At 39.4% G+C, this 25,826-nt stretch overlaps 1 protein-coding gene across 1 annotated transcript in view; it reads left to right on the top strand.

Annotated features, from left to right (window-relative positions):
- GRIK1 (glutamate ionotropic receptor kainate type subunit 1) overlaps positions 1–25,826 on the top strand; it is a 450,348-nt gene that overhangs the window by 407,615 nt on the left and 16,907 nt on the right. Inside the window, exons 10-14 of the mRNA XM_069577980.1 lie at positions 1,474–1,587; positions 5,130–5,333; positions 6,276–6,499; positions 12,562–12,680; positions 16,961–17,178. Of these exons, the coding sequence (XP_069434081.1) occupies positions 1,474–1,587; positions 5,130–5,333; positions 6,276–6,499; positions 12,562–12,680; positions 16,961–17,178 (879 nt within the window). The remainder of the gene's footprint in view (positions 1–1,473; positions 1,588–5,129; positions 5,334–6,275; positions 6,500–12,561; positions 12,681–16,960; positions 17,179–25,826) is intronic.

The raw sequence follows: 25,826 nt of genomic DNA on the forward strand, positions 1-25,826 counted from the left end.
CACACTGCTGGTAAATTGCAAAGTTAGAATCTGGACAAGAGTCCATCTGAAGAGCTCATACACTGTCCAGCCAGCCAAATGTCCTCCCAGTGGAAGAGTATATTTAGAGATCAAGCTTGGGTCTACCCTGTCTATCACAGACCGCATCCAGGTATTGGTGTTCCTAAACTGTCCCTGTTTTTCATAGCTCCTTTATCAGCTTATAAATTTCAAAGAAAAGGGATTTCACTAATGATTCCAAGTTCTTTCATAACAGGGCAAGCTTAAAGAAATTACTGGAGCAACCATTTTTATGTCCTTTATTGTGAACATTCCTTTATTGTTAACATTCATGCAGCTCTTAACATATACTAATACTTTCACATGCATTTACTCATTTGATGGTCTCCACAGCCCTATAAATTATTTTATAGGTAGAGATCCAGAGCTCAGAAAGGTTAGCATCTTGTCTAAGGCCACCCAGCAACCAGGTTTGCATTCCACCTCACTAGGCTGTCAGAAAATGCTTCCAGAAGACTTCAGACAAAGAGCCAGTTCCCTAAGGCCCTGCTCCTAGATTGCCCCTAGAGGCAGAACAAGCCAATCTACTTCTACAGACTCTGATAACCCAAGAATGAGCTGGCCATTGGAGGAAATTAGGGTTACCATTTCTTAAAAGAACAGGAGGCTTCACTGACTGCCAATCACAATGGTTGGTTCTGTGACAGAAAGATCAATAAGCAATAGAAGTAATACCTTCACTAAAGGCATTCATGGTCAAGTGGAAAAACAAGACAAATAAACAGATGATAACAGAAGAAGGTCCGTAACAGAGGCACAATGGAGGTACAGACAGAGTTCTACCAGAGCCTACAAGAGACACCCTCACCCAGCACTAGTTCCTCAATGATAGACCTATAGAACTTGGGCTCCTGCCCATTCGCACGTATTGTTCTATTTATCTTTCCCTTTTAAATGCCCAGCTCCTTCAGTGTCCATCCTACCTCTTCCATCCCATTTGTCATAAGTTTTAAAGGCACTGATGGTAATACTTTGGCAACACAAGATCTGTATCAGTCTAACGTAAGCTCCACCAGAGCAGATGTGTTTGTCTCTTTTGTTCCTTGCTACGTCCTCCAATGCCCAGAAGAATCCCTGGTTTATAAGTCGAAGTCGGTGTTCAACAAATACGTATTGGAAGAAAATCTGATACTCATTTACTAATTCTTAACTTAGAAAAGAACACTGGACTTAATAAATTAAAAAGACCTCCCCTACCTCCACCCCACATAGCACAGATTTTCTGTTCCACGTACGCAGTTGTTCCGTTGTCTTGTTTTCCCACATGTGGCAGCTTCCCCTGTAATGGTGCCCTGGTGTCCTCTTCCCAGACTATGAGCTTTTGTGCCCATTCCTGGAGTAGAAGGGGCCTCTCTTTAGCATAAAAGCCATCGCTGACAGTTGGCAGCCTCTGATGTGATGTGTTCTGTGTAGATTGGGATTTGGAACTCCAACAGTGGGCTTAACATGACGGACGGCAACAAAGACAGGTCCAATAATATCACCGATTCTCTTGCCAACCGAACACTCATCGTCACCACCATTCTGGTAAGTTGAGTCTGTGGAATCCGGGGCATCTGATCGGAACTCCTACTCTAGACCATGAAGGATTCCTCAGCTATATTGTTCATGCCATCACCTCTGTCTGTAAATGCCTATTTTTAATTGGGGCACTAAAAGCATATATTTACATCTATCTGTAGTGGACGGAATTATCCACTTTCAGTGTTGTTCCGAAGCTCTCCAATCTCCAGTCCATGCTCAGCGATGAAATGCTCCACTCTCTAGACCTACCCAGCTGGTTACCCTTGCTCTCTGGCTGCTGGTTGGTTTCAACCAGGGGGAGACTCTGGTAAAAGGCCAGGGAGGTGGATGGAGTAAGAGATGCAAGGAAATGTCTTCCCCTGCTTCCCAGTGGTATTGTCAGAACCTGTGTCCTTCACAGCCACAGCCTGTCTCCTGTCACTGATCCTGTTTCCATACTCTTCCTGCGTTGCACACATGGACCACTCTTTCCTCCCTTCCTGCCTTAGCCCTAGCCCCTAATTATGTTGGTCACGGGTCTTCCCGGTTGGCAGTAGTGATAAAGAATCCACCTGCCAATGCAGGAGACATAAGAGATTTGAGTTTGAGCCCTGAGTCAGGAAGATCCCCTAGAGGAGGAAATGGCAACCCACTGCAGTATTCTTGCCTGGAGAAGCCCACGGACAGAGGAGCCTGGCAGGCTACAGTCCATAGGGTCGAAAAGAGTCAGATCCGACTGAAGCAATTTAGCACAGAGGGTCGACATCCCACTATTACTCTTACCACGATCCCTATTGGTTGCTTTTGAAGCAGGAGACAGATGGGCTCCGGGTTAGACATTTATAACCAGCCTTCTGTTTACGGGACTTCCCAGGTGGCATTCATGGTAAAGAACCTGCCTTCCAGTGCAGGAGATGTAAGAGACTTAGGTTCAGGAAGATCCCCTGGAGGAGAGCATATCAACCCACTCTAGCATTCTTGCCTGGAGAATCCCATGGACAGAGGAACCTGGAGGGCTACAGTCCACAGCGTCACACACAGTCGGACACAACTGAAGCAAATTAGCATCCAAGCATGCACCCCTGCTTACATTTCATGTGGCAGGAAAAATGGGCTTCAGGCCTGACCCTTAAAACTGGCCTCCTGTTTGCATTGTCTGAGACAGGAAATCAGTGGGCTCCAGGTTAGGAATTTACATTCAGCCTCCTGTTTGCTCTCTGAAATGGAAGTAACAACAGAAGCAGGGATAAACACCCAGGCTTTGTCTCTTGTGGACACATTAAGAGAGTAATCATGTAGGAACAGAGAGGGACTAAACCTTGCCTGAGTAAAGGATCAAGAGATCACATAGGCCCTCTCCTTGGGGCAAGGGAGACAGTATACCTGTGCATACAGGCTCCTTGGGGATCAAAATTCAGGGCATGCCAGGCCATAATAAGTCTTGCTTCTCTCCTCCCAGATGCCTTTGCATGGAAATCCATCTTTTCCAGGCACACCTAGGGGAAGGTCCTGAGACAGATTAGCTGGTGAGGGGTGGTGGTGGAGAACACAACTGGCCTGTGGGAAGACAAAGACTCAGAAAAACTATCCCTTTATAAAGGATAAAACCTTTATAAAGGATAAACCTTTCTTGCAAAGAGGTTCCCAAAGACACACCTCTCTTGCAGAGCTCACCCATGTGTCTTTCCGCTTGCACACTGCTTTTCCAATAAACATTTTATTTTTCTCTTTGCCTGCCACCTCCTTATCAGAATTCTTTCTTATCAACATGAGCGAAGCCTGGGGTTTTTGTCCTTAGTTGCTGGACTCTGTGGTCTAGCAATTAGGACTCCTGGTCAGGGAACTGAGCTCTCTTCCAGCTGATGCTCACTGCTGTGTGGGTCCAAAATCACCTTGGCCTGTTCATTCTTCTGTACTGCTCCTTTATTAACTGTACTCCTTTGTTGAAAGAAAAGTGAAAGTGAAGTCATTCAGTCATGTCTGACTTTTGCGATCCCATAGACTGTAGCCTACCACGTTCGTCCATCCATGGGATTTTCCAGGCAATAGTACTGGAATGGGTTGCCATTTCCTTCTTCAGAGGATCTTCCAAACCCAGGGATTGAACCCCGGTCTCCTGCATTGTAGGGAGACGCTTTTCCATCTGAGCCACCAGGGAAGTCCTTTCTTAGCTGCTCTTTGAAAGTCTGCTCTCTGTTGCAATCCTATCATGCCCCATCCAGCCACTGTTCACTCACAGACTGTTCTTCCTCCCTCTTTGCTCCTCCCTAATCCATGAATTGTGCTTCCCAGGTGGCACTACTGGTAAGGAACCCACCTGCCAATGCAAGAACATAAGAGCTGTGGGTTCAGTCCCCGGGTCAGGAAGATCCCCTGGAGGAGGACACAGCAACCTACTCCAGTATTCCTGTCTGGAGCATCACATGGACAGAGGAGCCTGGTGGGGGACAGTCTATGGGGTCTCAAACAGTCAGATAAAACTAAAGCAACTGCGCAACTTAGCACACACGCAATCCAAGAAATAAATAAGAGTGGCCGCCTCTAAAATCATCCCTTTTGGACATTCCTGTTTTGATTCATTCCATCATGTGAAATTTATTTCTGAAACAGTTTCTGAGCATCGTTCATCCAAAATGAAAACGTTTTTTCTGGTGACTAGTTTCTCTGCAACTTTCTCATGGAAATATAGAGTTTTCTACTTCTATCAGTTTGTTTGAGGATAACCCTAAACATACAGGACGGATCAGTAATGTAGTAACTATTTTGATTTTATAAAATAAAGTAAAATTTTACTTAGTCAAATGAGAATTAATAAGGCTGGAGATATGTAGTTGTAAGGAAATGTCCTCATAGGATAGGGGATTTATCATATAAGCAAAGAATTTACCAAATGATATCTCGGAGGTGAGCTCAAATAAGAAAATATAACTGATGATGAAAGGGGACATCAAAGCGGTCTTCAAATAAGATATCCTGAAGGAAGCCAGGAAAAATATGTAAATAATAAGGGGAGAGTGAAATTGAGATGCAATTTAGTTGAAAAATGAGAAAATTGAAATATTTAGAGTACTTAGTAGACAAGACATTTGAAAAACAAGAGAATATGTTTGCTGATTTAGATTTCTTTTTGTAAGTAAGTGAAACTCATAGATCAAAGCCCGGAGAGTGGGTGGGTCTAGCCCTGGAACCTTAGGTGTAGGCACAGCTGGAAACCAGACAGCCAGACATCAGATCCTCCACTGCCTTCTCGGCTAGACCTAAAGGTTAAACGTGATCCTGTCTCAATCACACCGTTTACTCACAGTTCTGCCTTCAGCAGTGGAGGGGAAAAAACTCTCAAAGAGAGAAGAGGGAGAGAAAGTAACATATGAAGTGTTCTATATTTATAGAAGATGCACAAAAGATGAGCTGAGTAAAGGCAGAAAGGGAAGTGACTGTCTTTAGAATTCTCAAATCTTAAAAACCGTTTTCAAATATTTTATATCTTCTGGTTGTTGTTGGAGCTCATGTAAGTAAATCCTGCCTTTCATCATAGCAGGGTTCTGCATGTGATTTGTTTCATATAGGAAGAACCCTATGTGATGTACAGGAAATCTGATAAGCCCTTGTATGGAAATGACAGATTTGAAGGATATTGCCTGGATCTATTGAAGGAATTGTCAAACATCCTGGGTTTCATTTATGATGTTAAACTCGTCGCTGATGGGAAATATGGCGCTCAGAATGACAAAGGAGAGTGGAATGGAATGGTCAAGGAACTTATAGATCATGTAAGCAAAAATATATCTCCTACACTGTGGTCTTAAATGTCTAAAAAATGCATAATGAGAAGGAAATGAAAAGAGAAAGATGTTTGAGTCAGAGTCAGAAGGCATATTTTATTTTTTTGAATCATAAAAATGACCTAAAAAGTGGGAGAAAACAACCTATAAATGTAGTTTCCTTACTTAGGAGGGCAACAGGGATAAAAATTGAGGATAAAAATTTATGGGCTCATCCTTCATATGGAAGAATAAATGTGAGTGATTCTTAGATTAGATAAGGAGTTCTGAAGTTTGCAGCTTGAAGCAAAATCTCATCAACTAATTTTATGACCAAGTTGCTCATTTCTTATTTTTCTCACATGTCCTTTTCTAAAGAGATTTTTCTGTAATTTTTTACCCTCCATTTAGTTCCAGAATGTGTGTGTGTGGAACACATATATATTTGAGTTTAACACATATAATTTTGAGTTTGAGCAAAGGCTGAGAGATGGTGAAGGACAGGGAAGCCTGGCGAGCCACAAAGAGTTGGACATGACTTAGCAACTGAACAACAACACATATATATTCGAGAAGGAAACGACAACCCACTCCAGTACTCTTGCCTGGGGAATCCCGCGGACAGAGGAGCTTGGTGGGCTACAGTCCATGGGGTTGAAAGAATCGGACATGACTTAGTAACTAAATATCACCTGCCATACATATACACATGTGTGTGTGTCTGTGTGTGTGTATGTTTCACACCTTCTGGTTTCTCTTTGGTAACAAATACTATTTCATAAACATAACTGTGTAAGTCAACTGTTTTTACATCAGAGTTAATCATCATAGAAGCTTCTTGTGTGAGAAGTTTTTGGAGTTGAGAATAGGAATCAGGAGAACCAGGCAAAGTCCAGACATTCTCTCGGAAGCTAGACAGCTAAAGGGACAATTTCAAACTTGCTTTTACAGAAGGCTGACCTGGCGGTGGCTCCTCTTACCATCACCTACGTGCGGGAAAAAGTCATCGACTTCTCCAAACCCTTCATGACCCTGGGCATCAGCATTCTCTACCGGAAGCCCAATGGCACTAATCCAGGGGTCTTCTCCTTCCTCAACCCCCTGTCTCCTGACATTTGGATGTATGTCCTCTTAGCCTGCTTAGGAGTCAGTTGTGTACTTTTTGTGATCGCAAGGTAAGTTAGAGAATCACTGAACTTTCAACAAATGCAGCTCAGTCTCAGGCTGACCTGTGTGCTCTAGAGGTAGACAGAGATCATGAATGTCAAAGTATCATTTAGTTTTGCCTGATGTTCTGTTCTGTCATGTTCTCCCTCATAAAAGCCACTCTGTAAATGAATATCTTCTAATTATTTATACAGGTAAGTAAGTAAGTAAGTGAAGTCGCTCAGTTGTGTCCGACTCTTTGCGACCCCGTGGACTGTAGCCTACCAGGCTTCTCCGTCCATGGGATTCTCCAGGCAAGAATACTGGAGTGGGTTACCATTTCCTTCTCCAGGGGATCTTCCCGACTCAGGGATCGAACCTGGGTCCCTCGCATTGGAGGCAGACGCTTTAACCTCTGAGCCACCAGGGAAGATATTTATAAAGGTACTTTTAAAAAATAGTAAGAGCACTAAGTTTTATACTAATTTAATTTTATCAGTATTTAAAGCAACATACAATGGTTATTTACCCATTTTCCATGAATTATATTGCCACAAAAGCCATAGCTAAAACAATTTAACAGGAAGAGGAAAATGGTATACGGATACTTAACCCCTGAAATATTTGCAAATAATAAGCAAAATAGAAAAAGAGTCAGCTAGAAACTGTTGTAGCAAATAAAAAACACTGGATTAAATAAGATCATGGAATCTTCCAGAATAAGACAAATACTTTGAAAATTGTATAAAATTTATTTTTAAAAAATTAGTTAACAAGAGAATTCTAGAAATAACTATGAAAAGGAAAGATTAGCTACACATACAATCTGGAGGTATGAAATATTTGTGCTACCCTGGTGATTCTGTTTAGATTTTATTTTCTGAAATAACTCTACATTTAACCATTCTGCTCCACACAATTTTTTAAAGGATTTTATACCATTCAATCGATTGTATTTGTCTAAATACCTTTGATACTGAATTTGAAACACAGCTGTTTTATCTTTCTGTTGCCTTAAACAGTTGATAAGCCTGGACAAACCATATTAAAAAAATAATTGCTTTTTTATGTCCTCTACTCATTTTCAATCTTTTTCATCTTTCAACAAAACTCAGTGAATTTTTCCTAATCAATTTTTGTTTTCCCTCCAGGAATTTCTAAGAGAAATATTTCTTCATCCTAATCCTTTGTCATTGTTCACTGTATGATTTTGATTAATGCCGGGTAACTCTCTGGCATAATTATAAAGAAAACTTAGAAAAATAACCTAGCTTAGAAAGGTCTTACAGATCCTTTGCAGACACAGTCAAAGCAAATTAATGTGTGCTTTCGCATATGAGTGAGACACATTCAGTACGAAATGAATGTTTGGAAGTTCTCTATACCTCGTAAACTATACCATTACCAAACCCTAGATTGTTTTCCAAATTTTGTCCAGATATTAATTTTAAATAATTACCAAAGCTTTCTTTCCATGTGTCTTACCTCAGAAAATAATATAGTGGCAGTATGTAGAGTGATATTATCCTTTGATAATACCTAATCAGTGGTTCTCAACTAGGAGAAATTTTATCCCCCAGGGAACATTTGACAAGGTCTGAAAATAGCTTTTGATTGTTACAGCTGAGGGTGGGGGATGCTACTGGTATCTGGTAGATAAGAGCCCAGGGATGTAGCCAAACATCCTGCAGTGTGCAGAGCTGTCCTGCCTCCTATGACAAAAACATATCCCCAAAGTGTCAATAGCATCAAGTTGGAAAAACTGTGCTCTAAATAATTAAAGATGATATTGCTTTGAATGTCTAATTTTCAAAGACGAATCACTTACCTTTGGAGGTGCATGTCTCATTACTTGCTTCTAAGTGAAATACATACTGCCTTAGAATGGTCATTTGATAAATGATTACCGTAAGGTGATGTGCCGTCTGATGATAGTTAGGAAATCTTTGCTGGCTTGATGTTCCATTCCTCTATTCGGGGCCCACACCTGCTGGGTGCTTTTAGGACTAGTGGGGCAATCCAAGCAGCAGAGGGTAAGAGAGAAGTGAGTTTCCATATTCCCCAGTTCATTGCTTTATCTAGGCAGAGATGCTGATGAATAGAATAGTCAAGACAATGTTGATGAGCAAGCAATTACCTCATTAATCACACTGACTTGACCCAAATCGGCGAAAGAGAAAACCATGTCAACAGCATCCAGCAGTTCTCACAAACAGACAATTTCAAAGTATTTGTTTACATTTGACCCCAACTGTGTCTCTAAGTTCCCTTATTTTTACCACCAAACGAATGTAGCATTAAGTAGCTTTCCCTTCCTTATGTTATCTGTTCCTCTGTAAGCTCCTGGTAATCCAGAGCCCTACATTTTCTAACTTGACTCTCTTTCAATGAAGAAAACAGCCTCCAGGACTTCCCTGATGATCCAGTAGTTACGATTCCATGCTTCCAATGCAGGGTCACAGGTTCAGTCCCTGGCCAGGAAACTAAGGTCCCATATGCTGTGAAGCGTGGCCAAAAAATTAAAAGAAGCAGCCTTGTTTCTCCCCCAATCAATACTATTTACTCAGGATTCCTACTCACCAACAGTACACTTTGTAGACCAGTTTTTTTCTTTATTTAGCTTATTATCCTTATCACTCCCTTCTCACTGTCTTTCTTCTCACTCTGGGTCTTGGGGAAGTGGAAGTATCAGACATCAAATGCAACCTTTCACACAGCATGGTGGTAAAACATTAAAAAAAAATTAAAAAATAACTCCCTGCAGTGCACAGGTGCACTGTCACGGGGACTGCATTCTCAACTATATTCATGTTCCCCACGCCTTTGAATCCATTTCTGCTTCCAGTTCATAAAGCCACTAAATATATCTTGGATGTGATTCCCCAAGACAAATCCTGGTTAAATAAGTGTGCCGATTCGCTTTGACTTCCAGAGACCATGAACTTGGTCTGAGACCATGAACTTGGTCAGTCTGCATCAGTAAGCTAAGATGGGAAATGACTTTCTGATACCACCTTAGTGGTTTGCATTCATAGTTAGTGAAATAGAAATGAAAAATAGTTGATCTCCTAATCACTGTTGCTCTAGAGAGGCTTTTGAATTTGTGTTTTGAAGTATACACTTTCTTGTCCTTTTAGAGGGAAAAATAAAGCTCATCGCTGCTTTTGGGCTTATGTTCTCACTAGACAAAAGCTTACAAACCATTTGCTGAACTGAATTGATTTATAAAGTTAGACAAACTAAGGAAAACCATACAAAAAATTTTAGTTACTATCTGCATGTTACAAATGTGCATGTCAGTGTTTTTGCTTTGTGGTTGACATTTGCTAAATTACTTTTTGTAAAGTATTTAATCCCAAAGAATTATGTCCATCATGAACATACAATTTAGATAGACTGAATATCCAGAAATAATGTCTGCTTACATCTTACAATTTATGTTTATCTTCTTAAAATGGACATTTTTTTTAATTTGGCTTCTGGCAAAGAAAAATCAAGAAAACCTTTGACTGTAGCTCTATGATTATGCTATAAACCCAACCAGTTACATTACAAGATTGAGAGCTTTCTCCATTAAAAGATCTCCCTCTTGTTGATGTAGCCTGATATCCATTTTCAGTCATAAAAAGAATTCCTTAATTAGAAGTCTTCAGTATTTTATATCTTCCATTCAAGTAAAACCCTGGCATATATGAACATGAAACCAAAATGAGCCTCTGCATTTCAGTATAACTCTTCGAGATGCAAGTTTTGATGTAAATTCTAAGCACAGTTATCCCTTTCTCTGTCATTTTACTAAAACTGGAATCAGGTGAGGAGAGCAGCTTCAGAATATCATTGGTACAGGCCATGAATTAATCTTTCTACCAGGCTTCCTGGTGATGACATTGCTGTCACACTGGCTATCTTTAAGCAGACATTAGGAATTTCAAGCTGAAATATCTGCATCCAGGCAACAGGTAGATCTATTGCATTATGAAAAGTCAGTGTGCCACAGTACAGCATCCAATCACTATTTAATATTCCTCAGTCCACACACTCTCCAAGTCACTCAGAATCCCAGAGAGAAAGAATCTAAAATATCTCTGCCGAGCAGGCAGAATTGCATTGCTGTTTGGACAGTTTTCTTTTTTGCCATAGAAAACTAGATTAATTGTTCACTTAGAGCTGCAAAGTCTGAAATACGGAAACAGGACCGAGTGAGATGCAGCATTCCAGAGAAAGAAGTGGTGGGCTCATTCATCAGAGCACATACAGGGGAGACATGCCAGAATATTACAGAGCTGGTGGTGGCCAGGTTTTATGAGCTGTTTAGAGAAACTTCTGCTTTTGAAGGCATAGCCCTCCTAATGTATTGCAATTAATTTTCTTAAATTATTGTACAAGCACCAATGATACTGTTTAAGTAGTGGCATTTTTACCCTGTGTATTGCTTCAATTAGTAGGCTCGTTAATATTGGTATTGGGTTCTTCGGCTCAGCAAACTTCTATGGTTATAAGAGAGTATAAATTCAAAATTTAATTATACTGTTGAAACAGTAATTAAAATGTATTGGCATGGCATTGTCAATTAAAGCTTTATTCATAAGCTTCACAGGAAACTGCACTGTGTGCCCTGCAGCTGTGGAGAAGGCGCAGTAATGAGTTGGATGCCATTATTATGGGATAAACTATGAGGCTGTTATCCTAGCCTCCTTGAGACTTGATGAGGAGACACTGTGTACTTTTCAGAAGGTGTCTGCAGGTTTAGGGAATGGTGTTTCGTTAAGAACTATCTGCCCACTTCCTTGTGCCTGATTCAAAGTGTGCCCCGCTTCTCGCTGTAGATAATGTATTCACCTTAACACCAACTCTCCACCATGTGTCAGCAACCTGCTATTGTTTACTGCTGAAACCTATGGCTGGAGAGCATTCCATATGTTCGCACTGACTTTACTCTAACACTCCTGCTTGCATTAAAAGGATCCAGTGGCAAATGGCCTAGCTTTCGGTGCTAAGGACTACTGCATTTTAAATCATTTCCAGATCGCTTCGCAGCGCATCTGCTAATGTCTTTTTGGGAAAAATAAGTGCCCCTAGGAAAGAGAGTCTTAAAAAAGAACCATAGAGCACGGAGCTCCTTGGGCTTGTAGAGGTCAGGCAGATTTTTAGAAAATAGAAGAAGAATCAAAAATCCTTTCAGCCCCTCAAATTTTTATTTGAACACAACTTAGAGATATCTGGATTCTTTCTTCTTTAAAAATAAGGAAATTGAAGCCAGAGAGTTTAAATTACTTATTCAAATTTGACCTCCTGACTGGCTAGGGCTGGCGATCAAGTGGCCACAGTTCACAGTTGTAGAAACGATTCAGAATGAATCTTAGAGGAAAATCTGAACCTAAAACTGTCCATCCAGACATGCTGCGGCCTTAACATTAATGAACTCTGATGCCTGGGCCAGGGTACTTCTAAATTTGAACTTTATCTCTTCATTTAAAGATTGGGATTTTTATTTCCACACACTATCATAAAAGTATCAAATACACCTCAATCCAGACCTTCTTTCTGTTCACTAATCGTTTGAAACTTGCGACTCCTTTGATGCGTTATGAAATCACTAGACTACATAGACTCCTTTGATCTGTCAGTCAATAACCCTTGAAGTCCGTTGCCCCTCTGTTTCGTGTCTTCCTCGGCACCTAGTGACGCAGAACCTTGATATCACCGTTGGTATGCAGCTGTGTGTGTCACTGTCATTGCTACTCTGTGGGGTAAATTCTTGGGATGAGTGACCCTCCCTTTGCAGTCCATCTAGTTGTTCAATAAAGTGGAAATGAGTGAAAACTGAGAAAAAATCAGTAGACATGATCCGAGGAATATGGTTCCAGCCAACCAACGGGCTTTGCCTAGAAATCAGAAGACTGGTAGATATAATATCTAGAGTCTCCTTTGCACTTTGCCTACCAAAGCTGTAAGTTTATGAACATGGCCTACTGTGTGGTTTGACACATCCTTCATTCACTGTTGGGTGTTGTGCCTGGTTCAGTGGATTTTTGCTGGTGCCGCATGAATCTACCTCATGTTTACAGACTGTTTCTGTTAACTACTGCAGGTTTACACCCTACGAATGGTATAACCCCCACCCATGCAATCCTGACTCAGACGTGGTGGAAAACAATTTTACTTTACTAAATAGTTTCTGGTTTGGAGTTGGAGCTCTCATGCAACAAGGTACAAGGTTGCCCATCTTTGTCACACGCATCCCACGGTCTGCTGACAGGCTTTTATGCTGGTAAACTCCACCAAGAAGACAGGGGGTAGGCTAAAAACCAACTCAGTAGTTAAAAAGATAGAACCTGGCTTCCTAGACAGTTCTAAAAATAAAAAAGACAAAAATATGACAGCAACAGAACTCCTTTGCTACAGATATAAAATAAACTTCTATCAAGCAACAAATATAACTTTTCATAGAGGGAAGGAAAAGATAAATTACCTTAGAAATTGTTTACAAACTGACATAGATGGAGATATCTATCTTTTCCTTTTCAGTCATAACCTCACAAGTTACAATTTGAAATGGGCTAAAATTTGAATCCTTTGAAAATTAGGTTGACTTACATCCTTCCAATAGATGACAGTCCCTAAAACTATCACCTAATTACCGCTCTGACAAACCCTACTGGGATTCATCTTAGCTTCCCAGTAACTTTTTACAATCTCCCTCAGTTTGTAACCATAGCAACAGTAAACTGGAGATGTTGGAGGAAATAAAATTCAAACCACAGAAATGTAATATATTTTGTACATTTTCTATGATTTGAAGGATTTTGACTTTGTGGGGAAGGGAGGAGTGAGTTGTTTTAACCTTTGGAAGAAATCCAACACTTCTGTGGATTTTCCTCAGCTTTGATTCCAGGCGTATGGTCTAGAAAATACTTCTCAAGATTAAATGCATTAATTTAAGAAAATCATCAGTCACAGATGCTGTTGTGTTTGGAATATCTCCTTATTTGACAACAAGCTGCAAAATAAATTGGCAAAGGAAATTTCAACTAGGATATATATTAAAGATGTTTGTTACTTAGGGGTAAGCCCTAAGGCTTCTCAGGAGGGACTTGTTATCATGCTACTCGAAGTGTTTATATTGTGTTTAAAAATTCCAAGGAGAGAGAACAGGGTTTCTAGAGTGGAAACATCAAATAATTGAACAAAGTGAGTAAATCATCTCAACACACAGTTAAGTATAGTTTATTCAGGCAGTGCAAAGTAGGTGTAGACCCAGCACCTGATTCACTGGAAATCACTTGTGTAAATTTAGAGCATAAGACAGAACTATAAATCCCACAGGAAAACTCATTGGATGACATACACTGCTTTACCAGTGCATTTAGTTTTTAAGGCATTTATCTTGTGAGCAATCACTTTCAAAGAATGAAAGAGACTTCCTTCCTTACCAGTAGCTTGCCTTCCTATGCCATTAGAATAGAAAAATATAGACTTGGGTTTCCTAGAGTATGCAGCACGCCTGTGCAGGTATATGTGACCGTGACTGCCTTTTGTCATATAGTGTTATTGTTGTTCTTTAGAAGCTATGTTGTATCCAACTCTGTGACCCTAGGACTGTAGCCTGCCAGCTCCTCTCTCATGGGATTTCCCAGGCAAGAAAACTGGGGGGAAATGTCATTTCCCTCTCCAGGGTATCTTCCTGATCCAGTGATCGAACCTATGTCTCCTGCATTGGAAGGCAGATTCTTTACTGCTGAGCCACAAGGGAAGCCCATCATATGCATATACCCTCCCCCTAAATTTCTCTTTTATACTCTACCTGTTTGGAGTTTCCCATCATCCACAGCAAACCGTGGGATGCAGTGTCTGCTAGTTACCACGACCTTGGGTACATGACAGTCAGCCCCAACCAGACTCTGCTTGTTTTTCAAGAAGTTTAAAGTATCTGTCAGGTGAAAAAAAAAATATTATGATGTACAAATTTGCGGTACTGGTGACTGTTCGTGCATTTGTCCTTAGCATTGGACTGGGTAGCTAACTTCTATATTGACTGTTGTGCTCTTGCTAGCAGAAGTTTGTCGCTGTACTCAATTGGAAACCATTTTGTTTAATTTCTTTTTTAATGTGATGATCAGGCTTTCTCTTTTCTACAGAGCGTGAGCAAAGTCTGGATCAGGATTGGCTGTCATGTCTGCCATAAAAGGCACTAAAGAGACTTCAGCAAGTATTGTCTCTCATCCCAGATATTTTCTGATGACGTTTCATTCTGCTTTTATTACTGTCATGATTTCAACCTCTAGAGTTCTGACCTTTAACAAATCATCTCAACTTGAGTGAAGTCATTTCTAGGTATATCAGTTAACAATGAGAGTTATGAAAGTCAGAAGACTGTGTGAATTTTTTTCAAAAGATGAAGTGTTGAGAAATTCATACCATCTACCAAGGGTTTAAAATGTAGTATGAGTAGGTTCCTATTAATTATTTTTAATTTCCATGACAACTTCATTCAAATGTATAAATATGATTTATTTTAAAGTGTGATAGATGTAAATTTATTATTGCATGTAGACAGTTGGTTATCCATCTGTCTGCCTAGTTTTCCTGCCATATAATACACAATTATATGAATAATAAATTAAAACCTGATCTTTTCACAAATGCAAATAAAATAAGGATAAATTCACAGCAGAAAATCTATACCTATAAGCTAAGAAAATATATCTACTAACTGTATTACCTATTTCCTATGGGTATTTTATGAAATAAATGGTATTTTAATGATAGCCAACTAAAGATCTAAAATAATATCACACTACCACGAGGCTGCTAGATCAATTCAGGATGAAGATATGAAACAAACTTGGGCATTAAACATACACACCTATAGCATATAAATCCCATTAAACTGCAAGATTACAGCAACAGCAATGCACTATCTTACTAAATCCTTAGAAGCAATTTGATGAAAACTGTTATAAATCTGTGTAACGTTACACACTCAAATTCAAACAAACAAGCAAAAAAAAGAAAAAAAAGACACAGTGAAGCCATTAACCTCATTAAAAGAGAGTAAAGTACAAAGAATAGCTTTAGAAGAACATAGCTAATTCAAAGCTAAGAAATTCTGCCAACATTTATCTGCATATCATGAGCCTGGAGCTGAATCTGATTTCATGAGCAATATTTGCATTTGTTTACAGATTAACCTTGAGCATAAATGCATGTATTTGTAGATAGGTAAACTCCAATTTCCCTTTCTATCTTAAGCCATTAATGACAAAACTTTAAGACAATCAGAACAGTGAAAGACTCCTTTAAACCAGATAATTCACCTGCTGAACTTCACACTTTAGATTTAACTTAGGGTGTTTTCCTTTCACTTCTTAAGTGGTCCCATAAACTCTATCATTTCTCCGAATTTATGGAGAAAATGCTAAGAGAGAAGCAATGGTGAATTTCAGGCAAGCAGATTAACCAAAATCCATCCATGGATCAATACAATTAGGATAAGGGCTGCATATGCCTTTCTGCTCCTTTTGGTTCTGCTGCTGGTTTTATAAACTTCCATAGCTCAGCTTGATCAAAAGTTTTGAGCTAGAGAGCTTTCACAAATGCTTTTCCTTTGCATAGGTAAACTTTGCCTGTATACCCTTTCTTCAAGAGAGAAAGATGTCTTTTCTTTTTCTTGGTAAATACATTAAATGCCTCTATATTACCTTTTTACAAATAATCAGGAACCATCTGATAACACCTAAAATGAGTGTTTTTAACAAGAAGGGCCCCTTTCCACCTCCAAAACAGCCAGCCTTTTAAGTATAATTAAATTGTACTTTATTTGAGGACAAAATTGTGCCTTTTCAGTGAATATATTATTTTCAGTTAAACAAGAATCAACATTAAAAAAATAATTTTGACTTCAAAAATAACATAAAATAAAAGAATGATTCATCCGCTATCAAGTACAGTTGTGCCCAATATCATTTTGATTTAATAAAACAATGTTTTATTAAATGCATGTGATAAATAACATGATACGTAAATCTTTTGAAAGTTTCTCCCATTCTTTAATATTAGATAAAATGTTAATGTTAACATTTTAAAGCTTTCACTGTTGTACAACCTAGAACATTTTATTTCACACAATAAGATGTATATTAGACAGTGCAAAAAGCCCAGAAGTCTGAGGATTTTTCAGCAAAAACAAGCAACTAAGCTGTTTATAAATTTTAGTCATAGACTATCTCAGGGTTAAAACCATTAAAACCATCAAATGGAAATAAATCACATTTAAGCAGCAGCAGTGATAAATGATAAAAGATCATTTAAATTTTACTTCATTTTCTAAAAAGATACATCTGTTCACCTACACACAAGAGAATAAATGCTTGATAGATTTATGATTTTGAGTCACAAAAATGCATTATCTCTCTAGACTACTGTTGAATCATGAGTCTTCTCCCTTCTCATACCTGTTTAACACTCTTACTCTGGTGATACCATCGCAGGATCAGAGTTGATGCCCAAAGCTCTCTCGACCAGAATAGTTGGAGGGATATGGTGGTTTTTCACCCTAATCATCATTTCATCCTACACTGCCAATCTGGCCGCCTTCTTGACAGTAGAGCGAATGGAATCCCCCATTGATTCAGCAGATGATTTGGCAAAACAAACCAAGATAGAATATGGGGCTGTCAGAGATGGATCAACAATGACCTTCTTCAAGGTAAGGAACTAACAAAATATTCTCAATGGTCATCTCATACTGATGGAAAAAGGGTGTGGAAAAAAGGGTCTGTCCAAAAAAAAAAAAAAAAGAAAAAGAAATTGTTAGGCAGTTTTTTTATAAAATAAAATGTCTAATGATGTAATCTGATTACAAAGAACCCAGGTGCCCACAGCAGTCCGTGTAAAGCAATTTCTTCAGTTTATCTAGATATCAGTCCTTCTAGTACACTCAAATCCACATATCTCTCTGTACCTTCAACATTTTTCTCTTACCTTTACACCAGTTAGATATCAATTCTTCTATCCTCAGTTTAATACACTCAGTTCCACATATCAGTACCTTCAACATCTTTTCTTACCTTTACATCCATTAATTAATGCCTCATGTATGGAACTCACACAAAAAAGTTCACTTAATCTGAAATTCCAATCAAAATATGTAAATATCATTGTTTCATTCATGTTCTATACTGGATGAGACAGGAACAGATGACAAGTAAATCTGTTGTTAGTGGAATTTATTTGGAAAATTAAATCCAAAAATATCCCAGGAGACTCCAGTCTAATATTGCATCTGCACCAACAGGGATAGTGCACCCAGTACAGCCTGAAGCCTTCCCCATAGCCTAGAGAGCTTCCTGAGGCACCAAAGGAGATTTAAGCTAGAATCAATATAGTTTTAGTGTCAAGTACATTTTGTGGTTCATGTCTTTTAATGACTTACCCAGAGTAATGAAGCTGATGTCAGCCTTGCATATAGAATAAGCTGTAGTAATTGTATTATCAAATCTCAGATACTGTGTCTCCCATGGGGAAAAATATGGATTTTAATAGATCCAGAAACCTTTAGAGATGACAAAAAAAAAAACCTTAGAGATCAAAAAGATTCAGACCTTCACCTTACTCATTAAAAGAACAAAACCCTCAGAAGCTAAATTATGTGCTCAAACTCATATACTTGGTTTGAAACAGAGATAGACAAGGACCTTCTTGTAAGAGATAATTGTGCCTGTGTAGGTGAGGCGGGGTGGGGCGTGGGAGCAGGGAAGGAAAACAACTGTAACCAAAATAAACTCTAAAAACCCTTTTGTTGACATTTCACACCCGGATTACCAAAATGAAGTTGCCACCCCAGGACCAAGTGGACTACTCTGACTTGTGGAGAATATTAAAGTAGAGACAAAATATTAAGGGTAAAAAAAAGTGAACACGTCTTGGTATAACAGTTCTCAAAAATTGGTATTGTGTATGTGTTTGTGTTAATCACTCAGTTGTGTCCAACTCTCCACGACCCCATGGACTGTAGCTCACCAGGCTCCCATCTATTACTTATGCAGTAAATGTGGTTTAGCAATTACCAACAGTAATAGATAAACAAATAAAAACTTGTTTTAAGAGTAAACTAGGGGGCATTCCTGGCAATCCAGTGCAATCCCTTCCAATGCAGGGAATGTGGGTTTGATTCCTGGTCAAGGAGCTAAGATACCATATGCCTCAGAACCAAGATATATATATATAGATATAGATATAGATATATGTATATATATATAATATATATAACACACAAGTGATATTTTAATAAATCCAATAAAGTTTTTAAAACATGGTCCACATTAAAAAAATCTTAATAAAAAGAGTACACTATACTCAAAGGTTTATAAAAAACAGAGTAATCTTTAAATGTTAGGATTTTCTTTTCCTCTATTTAAAAAAAATGATGATTTTTTAAACACTTTTTTTTTTTAAGAAATATGTCATTGATTTTATGAAGGTATAAAGTATGATTGTTTCTTTTTTGGACAAGTGTTGTTTTCAGGACAAATGACTTTAAATATTGGCTTTCCAACTTTCTGAAAGCTTAAATTTTCCTAAAATCAATAGTGTGAAGAAACATAAGCTACCCCCAGCTAGTAATTCATCACAATACTTGTCAGAAAGCAGGAAAGTGACCTGCAAGACATATAGGACCGAGGGACACTGCTAAAGCAGAATTGAGTATGTCTGAAAAAATGTCTGAAATGACTTATGTCTTTCACCAATATCAAAAAGTTTTAGAGTATTGGGAAAGGGGCAAGTAGAAGCAGATAAGATTCTACGACTACTATAGTATAGTATAGTATAGTATAGTATAGTATAGTATGCATAGAGCGTGTGCTCGGTCATGTCCTACTCTTTGCAACCCCATGGACTGTAGCCCGCCAGCCTCCTCTGTCCATGGGATTTTCCTGGCAAGAATACTGCTTATTAAGATGCACATCATATATATATAAAGAGGGAGAGGCTATGCTTTGAAAAAGCCATCGATCTGACTCTGCCACCGTCCAATCAATCACTGAATTCACACAGTATCCTTTAACCGTATTTTGATTTGTTTCTGCTCATAAAAAAGTGTTGGTCCCACGTCACCTGGCAGGACCCTAGGGTCAACACATTAAGGTATTCTTGGATAGTGCTTTTCATTGAAATAATGTGGCACTAGTCTCACAACTGCTGCTCCCTGGACATTTTCAGAGCAGGCTCCTGCTTGCTCCCTGGTCCTGAAAATGAGGCCAGGGTAAGTTTCTGGGGTGACTGGGCAAATGAGACAATAAGCATCTCAGGGAGAAACACTGTGATGAGAGTACAAACAAGGACAGGGAGACAAGAAGCATGCATTACACACTAGCTCATAGCCACACACTCTGCTCCTAAACACTTTAAATATATTATCATTTTATCCTTGTAAAGGGCAACTGAGGAAAAAGCTAATATTATCCCCATTGTATGATGAGGCAAATAAGGCATATATACACGCGTGCTAAGACACTTAAGTCATATCCACTCTATGCAGTGCTATGGACGATAGCCTGACAGTCTCCTCTACCATGGGATTCTCCAGGCAAGAATATGGCGGTGGGTTGCTATGCTCTTCTCCAAGGGATCTTCCCAACCCAGGAATTGAAGCTAGGTCTCCTGCTTTGCAGGCAGATTCCTTACCTTCTGAGCCACTAGTGGGAAAGTAAGTGAGGCATCAGTTCAGTTCACTTCGGTCGCTCAGTTCAGTTCAGTCATTCGGTTATGTCCAATTCTTTTCATGGACTGCAGTGCACCAGGCCTCCCTGTCTATCACCAACTCCAGGAGCTTGCTCAAACTCAAGTCCATCAAGTAGGTGATGTCAGCCAACCATCTCATCCTCTGTCATCCCCTTCTCCCACCTTCAATCTTTCCTAGCACCAGGGTCTTTTCCGGTGAGTCAGTTCTTCACATCAGGTGGCCAAAGTATTGGAGTTTCAGCTTCAGCATCAGTGCTTCCAGCGAACACCCAGGACTGATCTCCTTTAGAATGGACTGGTTGGATCTCCTTGCAGTCCTAGGGACTCTCAAGAGTCTTCTTCAGCACTCAGCTTTCTTTACATTCCAACTCTCACATCCATACATGACTACTGGAAAAACCATAGTTTGACTATATGGGCCTTTGTTGGCAAAGTAATGTCTCTTCTTTTTAATATGCTGTCTAGGTTGGTCACAGCTTTTCTTCCAAGGAGCAAGAGTCTTAATTTCATGGCTGCAGTCACCATCTGCAGTGATTTTGTAGTCCTCCAAAATAAAGTATCTCACTGTTTCCATTGTTTCCCCATTCATTTGCCATGAAGTAATGATGGAACCAGATGCCATGATCTTAGTTTTCTGAATGTTGAGTTTTAAGCCAATTTTTTCACTCTCCTTTTTCACTTTCATCAAGAGGTTCTTTAGTTTCTCTTCACTTTCTGCCATAAGAGTGATGTCATCTTCTCACCTGAGGTTGTTGATATTTCTCCTGGCAATCTTGATTCCACCTTGTGCTTCATCCAGCCCAGCATTTTGCATGATATATTCTACATATAAGTTAAATAAGAAGGGTGACAATGTACAGCCTTGATGTACACCTTTCCTGATTTAGAACAAGTCTGTTGTTCCATATCCATTTCTAACTATTGCTTCTTGACCTGCATAAAGATTTCTTAAGAGGCAGGTCAAGTGGTTTGGTATTCCCATCTCTTTAAGAATTTTCCAAAGTTTGTTGTGATCCACAAACTCAAAGGCTTTGGCATAATCAATAATGCAGAAGTAGATGTTTCTCTGGAACTCTCCTGCTTTTTTGATGATACAACGGATGTTGGCAATTTGATCGCTGGTTCCTCTGCCTTTTCTAAATACAGCTGGAACATCTGGAAGTTCACTGTTCACATACTGTTGAAGCCTAGCTTGGAGAATTTTGAGCATTACTTTGCTAGTGTGTGAGATGAATGCAATTGTATGGTAGTTCGAACATTCTTTGGCATTGCCTTTCTTTGGGATTGGGATGAAATGAGGCATAGCTCCATTAAATAACTTGCCACAAATTTATAAAGCTATTGACGGGAGAGCCAGAGTTCAGTCAAACTTCAGAGAGTTCTAGAAGATAAGCATCTTGAGGATAGACAATTGGTCTATTTTGTTTGTCATTTATATCCTCAGAAACTGAAACAGTACCTGGAACATAATAGATACCTAGTAAAGGATATTAGACACTCAGAAAATATGTTTTTAATAAATGAGCAAATGCACTGATGAAATCTAAGAGAGATGAATTCTATCAGAGAAAGAAAAAAGAAAAAGAAGGGAGGGACATGAAGCAGTGTATTTGTGCAGGCTGCTATAACAGAACATCAGACTGGGAAGTTTATAAACAACAGACATTTATTTCTCACAATTCTGGAGACTGAAATTCAAGATTGGGGTCCAGAATGGTTGAATGAGGGCTCTCTTCCAGGTTGCAGATTTCATGCTGTGTCCTCCTGTGGTAAAAGGGGCAAAGGTCTTTTAGGATCCTCTTTTATAAGGGCACTAATCACATTCATGGCTCCATCCTCATGACTTAAACACCTCCCCAACACCTCACCTCCTTATGCCATCACCTTGGGGGGTCAGAATTTCAACGTATGGATTTTGGGGGGAACCATTCAGACCATAGCAGGAAGGATACAGAGAGATCCACAGAGGAAGAGAAGCCGTTCTATGTTCCTCGATTTACAAGTTATCTCATAGCCCAGCAACCCTATTTATCAAGAAGGAATTTATTTGCAAAAAGAGAACAAGGACTAAATCCGATTTAGTTTTCCCCTTGAGGGAGGCAAGCTGTCAGAAAGCTTCAGAGGGATCCACACTCGGGGATTTTAAGCTGGATTATTCTGCAAGGGAAAGAAACAAGCCAGCTTTTTAGCTCTCAGGGTAGTTCCACCCTCTCACTGAGTGACAGCAGTTAAAGTCACGAGGACTCAGTTCTGACCTGGCTCTACATTAATGCATCATCTCTGCTGTGCCATTACAGCGTCCCTCCTTCCCTTTCTCTCTTAATCAAAGACAGTATCCTCTCTTAGGTTGTGGAATCAATAAGGAAAGCTTCCTTTACCTGGTTTAGCTTAGCACATTCTGATCTACTGTTGGGGATGTAATGACTCTTGCCCATATGGATTCATTTCGTACTCAGTCACAAGGAAATTTCTAAGAAGCACTTTTTCATCATACTCAATATCCCCAAAATATCCCTTTGGCACATCCAAATGGTGAAGCCAACTCTTTGCTTTCAAGATGATTCTAAGTTGTTTCACAGCTGAAGAATAGGCAGTTGAAAGCTGAAAAGGATGATGGAAATTACTAAAATCCATAAGCAAAGTGCACTAACTCTTTTTGTCTCTGGGACACAAACAGGAGATGCTTTTAGTAGAGGTTCTGCTGGAAAAGGGCTTCCCAGGCGGCACCAATAGTGAAGAATCTGCCTGCCAATTCAGGAGATGCAGGTGCGATCCCTGGGTCAGGAAGATCCCCTGGAGAAGGAAATGGCAACCGCTTCAGTATTCTAGCCTGGGAAATCCCATGGACAGAGGAGCCTGAGAGACTACAGTTCATGGGGTTGCAATGAGTAGGACACGACTGAGCACACACACATACCACAAAACACACACACACACACAGACGCATATACCACACACCCACACACCCACACCCACACACCACCACACACACACACTGCTTGAAAAGTGACCAGAAGTTGCTCACTAAAATTTCCATCCAAAGTCGCTGACTTTTTTTTTTTTTTAATCTAGACTGCTATTCTTGCAGACAACCTGCCCTTATATTTCAGATTTAGGATATTTGATTTTCAATGTGGAAAAAAAAGCTATTTTTTAAAAATAGCTCAGATGAGGTTTCACTATTCATCATCTGAATTCAGACAAGGCTGAGAGAATAAACTGACATTTATTAATCATGTGCTGGGTCACGGTATGACTTGTCTAAGACCAGGGAGGCCAAAATACTTTTCCTTCATAGAACAATCACAGTGATCACCAGGGACTGTATTTACACAAAGAACTGGGGTTAAATCATAAATTCAAATACATGTATATTCACAAAGTTTTGTAGATGGGCACCTCAAGATACCTATATGCTAATGCCCATTAAAATAAAGAACAATTTTAAGTTTTGTGACCAAGGGCATTTAGTTAATGATGCTTATTAAACATTATACTGCCACAGGGTCATCTGCACCTGAGTCTTAAAGACCTTAGCACTGTGGATGATATAATGCCTATTTGATAACAGGGTGTCAGTCACCAGGAGACCAATTACCAGGTCAAAGTTAAAGAAAGGCAGAGTGTTTTATCAACTGTCCAGGGGCTGTCGAAGATGTTTTAGGAGATTCTCCAAGTATAAGGAGACCTTTTATTTGCCTTTGTTGGACAAATCTATCTATCAATTTTTAAATGGAATCTTTTTATAAATCAATATGTTAATAATTCAGAACTTCAAGAGACTTCATATAAGAACACTTTTTAAACAAATTCTCTTGTTATTTTCTACTCAGGAGAATACTAATCGATAATATGATATTAATTATATTGTTTTCTCAGCTCTCTGCTGTTGAATTGCTTGGTCCTTTCAATTGTTTCAAAATCCTGAATGATAGACTTTCCTGCCCTCTCCACTCTCTGAGACCAACCCAGCATCTTAGGAGGTACAAAGAGTGGTCAGTTCAAGATCTATGGACATAACTTGAGAGCAGATTTCCTAAGGCCATTTTCTTTCTTACACACAACAATGTTGAGAGCAGTGGCACCCAAATACACACATCTCATAAATCCTCCACATCTCATAAAAAGTAGGACATGTGAAAAATTGGTTTTTCTCCTTGTAATTATTAATTCCATTAATTACCTTTGGACAAATGGAATAGCCCAAACTTTGGTCTCACAGTGACAGTTTAGCAACTCATATTTTTCCTAGGTGAAGAAATGATTCTCGTGTTAAAATTTGAAGAATCATTTAAGGCCTAAAACAAGGGTTTTTCCCAATGCCTCTTGCAAACTATCATCCAGGAATACTGATTTGGGTTCATTGTTCAGAGATTAGGGACCCCAGCCAGTCTTCTCAGGAGATATAACTAGTATAAAATTAAAACTTAGAGGAGGGCTTTGTTCTGAAGCCAGATAGCCTGGGTTCAAATTCTGATATTACTGCTTATTAGCTGTATGTGTGCATATGTGCCCAGTTGCTTCAGTCATGTCCAACTCTTTGCGACCCTATGGACTGTAGCCCGCCAGGCTCCTTTGTGCATGGGATTCTCCAGACAAGAGTGCTAGAATGGGTTGCCATGCCCTCCTCTAGAGAATCTTCCTGACCCAGGGATAGAACCTGCATCTCCTGCATTGCAGGCAGATTCTTTACTGCTGAATCACTGGAGAAGCCCCATTAGCTATGTAGATCTTGGTAAGTTATTAAATCCTCTGTACCTTGAAATATTATTCTAAGAAATACATAACTTAATAGAGGTAGTGTGCTTGTAATACTATTTGCTTTACTTGGCAAATTATAAACAAGAAAACCGTTAAATAAAAAAAAAAGAGAAAAAATGCTAAAGATTATTATAATTATCACCTACAACATCATCACCATTAGCATCCAATTCTTATTCCTATCTATTAGTCCTACTTTTTCAACTTTCTGAATTAAAGAGAAAAAAACAAAAAACAAAAAAAACCCTCTCTAGTTTGGTCTTTGTTCAGATTCCTCACCATCAGTGATCCCTAGGTGGTGTGGCTTCTGGTACTGGACAGAAAAATTCCAGAGAGTGCCAGTGCCCAAATCTCAAAGACTTTCAGAGGCCAAGTCAGACGAAAAACTTAGTCCTTGGAAGCTTGCTGAGCACATACAGGCATTTGCAGGAGAACCACTTCCAGATGGTAGATAAGCAGCAGATGGTGAGGCTGCCCTTAGAATTCAGCTGAGAAGAAGAATGAGGCGTTCAACTCAATTCAGTTCAATTTAGACATTTTTCCGAGATCTCCACTTTGACCAGTACTTGAAGTTGGCACTGTAAGAGATAGGAAAGGGAGGATATAGAGTTCTGCTCAAGGCTGAAAAACCTGAACAGCAATAAAGAGACAAGATGTGCACAGACCTGTTAAATACAATTCAGCATGTGATTAAGTAGCATGCCTTATGCAGACAGGAAGTGGTGTGAACATAGGAAAAGTCCTTGTGAACCCAGAATAGAAAATACTCATGTAAAAAATGACTCTCAGTAAAAAATGCTGCTAAGCTAAGTCACTTCAGTCGTGTCCAACTCTGTGCGACCCCGTAGGCTT

This window comes from Ovis canadensis, chromosome 1 (assembly GCF_042477335.2).
Source record: "Ovis canadensis isolate MfBH-ARS-UI-01 breed Bighorn chromosome 1, ARS-UI_OviCan_v2, whole genome shotgun sequence".
In the NCBI taxonomy this organism is placed as follows: Eukaryota; Metazoa; Chordata; class Mammalia; order Artiodactyla; family Bovidae; genus Ovis; species Ovis canadensis.